Source organism: Micromesistius poutassou, assembly GCF_964030765.1.
Source record: "Micromesistius poutassou genome assembly, chromosome: 21".
Classification (NCBI taxonomy): domain Eukaryota; kingdom Metazoa; phylum Chordata; class Actinopteri; order Gadiformes; family Gadidae; genus Micromesistius; species Micromesistius poutassou.
The window spans coordinates 124442-131014 of NC_140291.1; the positions used below are offsets into that span (position 1 = coordinate 124442).

Below are 6573 nucleotides of genomic sequence, written 5' to 3' on the forward strand. Positions count from 1 at the left end.
TGTTACACACTATAAGACACTGCTACACACTATAAGACACTGTTACACACTATAAGACACTGTTACACACTATAAGACACTGCTACACACTATAAGACACTGCTACACACTATAAGACACTGCTACACACTATAAGACACTGCTACACACTATAAGACACTGTTACACACTATAAGACACTGCTACACACTATAAGACACTGTTACACACTATAAGACACTGTTACACACTATAAGACTGTTACACACTATAAGACACTGTTACACACTATAAGACACTGCTACACACTATAAGACACTGCTACACACTATAAGACACTGTTACACACTATAAGACTGTTACACACTATAAGACACTGTTACACACTATAAGACACTGTTACACACTATAAGACTGTTACACACTATAAGACTGTTACACACTATAAGACACTGCTACACACTATAAGACACTGTTACACACTATAAGACACTGCTACACACTATAAGACACTGTTACACACTATAAGACACTGTTACACACTATAAGACACTGCTACACACTATAAGACACTGCTACACACTATAAGACACTGCTACACACTATAAGACACTGTTACACACTATAATACACTGCTACACACTATAAGACACTGTTACACACTATAAGACACTGCTACACACTATAAGACACTGTTACACACTATAAGACACTGCTACACACTATAAGACACTGTTACACACTATAAGACTGTTACATACTATAAGACACTGCTACACATTAGAGGACAGATTACACAATATAACAGTATGATATATAATGTATATATAACGTTTATATTTACAGGTATACTGATTTATAATGTATATCTATAATGTATATACTGTATCTATATATATATATATATATCTATATATATATATATATATATATATATTTATAAAACGGGTGGCTTAAATCAAGCGATCTGATTGGTTGTATATTGAGCGTATACACAGCTATGACGCCCGTTCAGTTTAGAGTTCAGTATCACTCCGTGCCAAACTTGAACTGTTGTTTATTTATATATAAAAGCAATAGCATGTATCTCTATATACTGATCTATAATGTATACCTATAATGTATCTATCTCTATATACTGATCTATAATATATATGTCTCTATATACTGATCTGTATGTATGTATATGTGTATATATATCTGTATCTATAATGTATGTCTATTATGTATCTCTATATACTGATCTATATGTATGTATATATCTATAATGTATCTCTATAATGTAATGTGTGTACATGTATATCTGTATATCTATAATGTTATATAGTATAATGTAATGTGTGTATATGCTGATCTATAATGTATATCTATAATGTATATACTGATCCATAATGTATACCTATAATGATATATAATGTATCTCTATAATGTAATATAATATCTATAATATAATGTAATGTGTGTACATGCTGATCTGTAATGTATATCTATAATGTATCTATCTCTATATATCTATAATGTATTGCTATAATGTAATCTAATATCTATAATATAATGTAATGTGTGTATATGTATATATATAATATCTATAATATAATGTAATGTGTGTGTATATATATATATATATATAATGTGTGTACATGCTGCAGGCGGTGCAGCTCCTGCGGCCCGGCGGGGTCCTGGTCTACAGCACCTGCACCGTCACGCTGGCTGAGAACGAGGAGCAGGTGGCCTGGGCCCTACACACCTACCCCTGTCTGAGCCTGGTGCCCCAGGTACACACACACACACACACACACACACACACACACACACACACACACACACACACACACACACACACACACACACACACACCACAGCAACACACACCTACTGGTCCCTGGTACTTCAGGTATATTACACACCTACATGTAGATATACACACACCTAAACATCTACACACATCTGCCTACACTTAACACACACCTAATACATTAAACAAAAACGTGTGTGTGTGTGTGTGTGTGTGTCCCCAGGAGCCCCATGTCGGGGGCCCCGGGCTGCCAGGGGCCGGTCTGACCCCTGATCAGCTGAAGGTCCTCCAGAGGTTCAGTCCAGAGCTGAGCATCGTGGCCCCTCCCCTCTCCAACGAGGCCCCTCCCCTCTCCAACGAGGCCCCTCCCCTCTCCAACGAGGCTCCTCCCCTCTCCAATGAGGCCCCTCCCCTCTCCAACGAGGCCCCTCCCCTCTCCCACCGGGCTGACCGTGACACTATCGGTTTCTTCATTGCCAAGTTCCTGAAGAGCTGAGCGCTTCTTCCGGTTCTCCTGAACCAGAGAGCTGAACTGGGTTCTCCTGAATGTTCTCCTGACTTTTTAGGTTTTAGTTTTTGGGTCTCAGGTTTTTTTCTTCAGTGGTTTGGTTTCAGAGTTGGGTTTGGTTCTACTTTAGGGTTTGGTTTCAGAGTTGGGTTTGGTTCTACTTTAGGGTTTGGTTTCAGAGTTGGGTTTGGTTCTACTTTAGGGTTTGGTTTCAGAGTTGGGTTTGGTTCTACTTTAGGGTTTGGTTTCAGAGTTGGGTTTGGTTCTACTTTAGGGTTTGGTTCTACTTTAGGGTTTGGTTTCAGAGTTGGGTTTGGTTCTACTTTAGGGTTTGGTTTCAGAGTTGGGTTTGGTTCTACTTTAGGGTTTGTTTTCCTGTCCTGGGGTTAGGTTCTTGGGGTTTGGACGAGGGTTCTGAGGTTACACTTCACATGATGTAGAAACACAACGCTTCTGTTCTGCCTATCAGGGGGACTTGAACCCGGGTCTCCTGGGCGTGGCCACCAGCTCCCTCCACTGCCCCCGGGGGGTCAGAGGTTAAATATCACGGCACAAGAGGCATGATGTCATCAGAACACTCATTCTGATTCAGTGGAATCAAACACCAGCTGGACTTGAACCCCGGTCGGCGGCTATCCCTAAGCGCTCCCCACAGCTCCACAGCAACGGGACAAGAACCAACAACTGAGATGACAATAGATGACATTACAATCCACATGACGGCACTCGTTTCAAAATAAATGACATTCACACACCGACGGCGGAGTTGACCGTGCAGGGCGACAGCCGGCTTGTCGGGAGCAGTCAGGGGGTGAGGCGTCTCGCTCAGGGACACCTCCACACCCTCCTGGGAGGAGCCGGGGATCGAACCAGCGACCTTCGGGTTACCGGCCAACCCGCTCTACCTCCTGAGCCCCGTGCTCTGCATTGATGGGTTCAGAGGTCACCCTGGACCTTACAGTAGGTTTGGTTTCCACGGAGACGCCCCTCACCTGGACTCGAACCCAGCGCCATCTTCTGCAGTGAGAGACCACACTCACTCACTACAGAGCCAGGTCGAATGCCCTTAACTGGGGGAAAAAAAGAATGTATTTTTTTTTTTATCTCCCTTTATATATTTATATAATACATGAGTATTCGGACAATGTATCAATGTCCGTTTTATTTGCTGGTGTATAGGCCTATACAATCATTCTCAAAACCAGAGGATTTATCTGTGTGCCAACCGCTTGTATTCCTATTGAAGACTCCTCCTGTTGCGACTACTTGTCTGAGCAGGCAGCAGTTCCCCTACTGACCACTAGGGGTCAGCAACGAGGCCTTTCTGCGTACCTTAAATAGTGTGAGGGGGGCGGAAAATGTTTTTATATGCAGACATTAACAACAGTGTTCAAATTACGAGGGAGTCGAGCTCCCATAAAGGCAACAAAGTCAAAAATCTGAGGGTGTCTGCCATATGTGGCATTGTAATTTAATTAAACAACGCTCATTATCCATCCCTGTGCGGTCTCTTACCATTAAAGACGTTAAATTTAAATATAGGCTACTATACGGGCGTAGACCAACTCATTTCACGGATTCCTGTGAGACCAGGTTGCCTTAAAGGTCCCATGGCATGAAAATTTCACTTTATGAGGTTTTCTAACATTAAGTTGAGTTCCCCTAGCCTCCCTATGGTCCCCCAGAAGCTAAATTGTAGCTAAATTGCGTTAGGTGTAAACCGAGAAGTAGCTATCTTACTCCGTATTTGAAAAAAGGATCGCTGAAACGCTTCGATTTGGCTTCCGGCCACATATGACGTCATAAGGGGCCAGGTTACCTCCCCTTTCTCTGCTTGGCCCGCCCAGAGAATTTGGCCCGCCAATGAGACAATGAGCTAGGACCGTGCGAGTGTGTGTGTGTGTACTGTGCAGTTAGCTGATCGGAGGCCAAATACTTACCCATTTACGGAATCCATAAACAATATCAAACATTTATTTATTGCAACAGAAATAAAGCAGTTCAATCAGGCCACGCACACAAATGTTGGGAATTTTTTTTCTCTTTTATTCCATGTTTAATAATCACATCACTAATGAACAAGTAATCACAATAAACACTTCTCAAACAAAATAATTCAAAATCAATGAAAACAAAGAAAAGCAAAAAGTCTACGTTCCCCGTCGCGCTGTACGGATTCATTAGTAGTTTGCGTGTTGGATACAGAGGGGGGGGGAGGGGGGGGGGGGGGCAGGTATTAATACAGATGCCAGCAGAAGAAGCTACGTCGTGTTTCTGAACCTCTGTTGGTGTGGAGTCAGCCCTTGAGCAAGGTGTGCGGTTATGTAGCACCATCGTCATGTCAACCCCAGTATGCGTGCACTGGGGCTTTCCCATAACGCTGAATGCATTCCCCTCAAGGCCCTTGTGTGCTTCATCATATAACCCCGACACATCGCCTCATTTTGACCACCAGGTTTTATCGAGCATTAGAGCATTAGCCGAATAGGCGGAGATTTCTAAACCCTCAATTAAAAAAACAAAACATAGTTTGGTGAGTTAATGTGGCCAATTCAACAAATACTGATTAGCCGTTTAAATTACGTTTAGCAGCATGCGTGTTCCTGGGACACTAGAAGCCGCCAATAGGTTCTGGAGAAGCTTGAGCACGAGCCGGCCCTGCTGTCTGCAGACGTCTGGAGACGTCAGGTCACCACCAACAGACTACTGGTGCACAACGATAAATACAGGCACGTCTCGAGTATGTTACATCTCAAAGACATCGTTTCACTTCAGCAGCCTTTCAACTACAAAAAAGGCTGATTTGCTCACTAAAAATAATAATAATAATAGTTTTGCCGTAATAGTAAGTGTGGCATTTGTAGTCAGAAAAGTCATCATAAAACATCACAAAACCATTTAAGTTACGTGGACACACTTTCGTTAACCGTGTAATTATTTTTGTCTGTCGTTGTTTTGTTCATTTTTTTGTTCCTTGTGGCAAAGTCGAACGCACAAAGCATAACATATCTATATACATCCATGTGCAAGCTGACGAGGAGGGCGTCGACTGAATCCTAGATGAACTCTGACAGGAGCACACCAGAAGGTTTACCAGGACCACCACGACCTGACAGGAGCACAGGGTTCAGGGCCAGCGCGTTAACATGATTCACTTGCACAAGAAACTGCCTGTTTTGATTAAGTAATAAGTAAATACGATTTACTGCCAAATCGATTCACTCTCTGAATTGAATTCACTCAATTTAAAAGGAGAAAAGTCTTGTGTTCAAAAGCAAACATGAACTTGACCATGGAATTTATCCAACTGGAGGAAAGGGGAGGCGACAGTGATTTCACTTATTGCTCGGTTGAGGAAAGCAGGTACCCTGGAAATCCAGAGTTCTTGCGAGAGCACAATTTGAACTTGCTCAGCGAGTCACTCTGGGAACGAGCAATATCCTCATTCCCAGATTTCCCAAACCCAGAACATTAACCAATCACATCGGTGTATCTGATATAGGCGGGCCGAAAGCGTTGCTGTTTTACAGATCGGATACGGCAAGTCTTATCTATTGGTTAGCTCCACTTGTCTGGATACGTCACCACTTGTGTTATTCTGATTGGTCGTAGTGTTATCCAATTGCGTGCAGTGATATTTTCAAATGCATGCTTGGGGCCACCCCTCGAGTTGGGCCGTTTTCATGACTCGTTGCCAGACCCTACAGCTCTCTAGATGTGGCTCTGGATTTCCAGGCTAGAAAGCAGGTAAAAAAAAGGTGATTAAAAAGAAACTCACGCAATAGTCACAATATTTTGAACGTTGTTATAATCTCAGTACGACTGCTCCAAGCTAACCCTCATTCATAATCATTAAGGTGCAGTTACAGTTGAAGAATCTTTCTATGGGATGAATTAGATGGAAAGTGTCCATGTAGATTAAGATACGTTAGGGCTTATTATAACAACATGTTCATACATGACCATAATTTCCATGTGTACCATGATGTTAATCAAACTCCACTTTGACTCCACTTTGTGTGAAACAGTGATAAGTTAAAGGCTGCCACGTGTGTAATTCAAATTTGACATAGTTCAGACTGACCGGGATGTCGTTCAGAACTAGCCTAACCGTTTAAAATGTTCCCCAAAGACCGCAATACATAACTCTGCCACAATGCTGCAAGTCGCTTTGCACATTGGCTGCTTCTGGGCGTAGCACTAGATTAGCGGGCGTAACACTAGATTAGCGAGCGTAGCACTAGGTTACCTGGGTGTAGCACTAGATCACCTGGGTGTAGCACTAGATTAG

At 42.6% G+C, this 6573-nt stretch overlaps 2 protein-coding genes across 2 annotated transcripts in view; one reads left to right on the top strand and one right to left on the bottom strand.

Moving 5' to 3' along the window:
* nsun6 (NOP2/Sun RNA methyltransferase 6) overlaps window positions 1-2311 on the top strand; it is a 14804-nt gene extending 12493 nt beyond the window's left edge. The window contains exons 11-12 of the mRNA XM_084485829.1: window positions 1629-1754; window positions 1998-2311. Coding sequence (XP_084341955.1) covers window positions 1629-1754; window positions 1998-2270 — 399 coding nt within the window. The 3' untranslated portion in view covers window positions 2271-2311. The remainder of the gene's footprint in view (window positions 1-1628; window positions 1755-1997) is intronic.
* A 436-nt stretch (window positions 2312-2747) lies between these two features.
* LOC311366715 (uncharacterized protein) overlaps window positions 2748-6573 on the bottom strand; it is a gene marked incomplete at its 3' end in the record, with an annotated part of 65144 nt that continues 61318 nt past the window's right edge. The window contains 2 exon segments of the mRNA XM_084485512.1: window positions 2748-2798; window positions 4866-4957. Coding sequence (XP_084341638.1) covers window positions 2748-2798; window positions 4866-4957 — 143 coding nt within the window.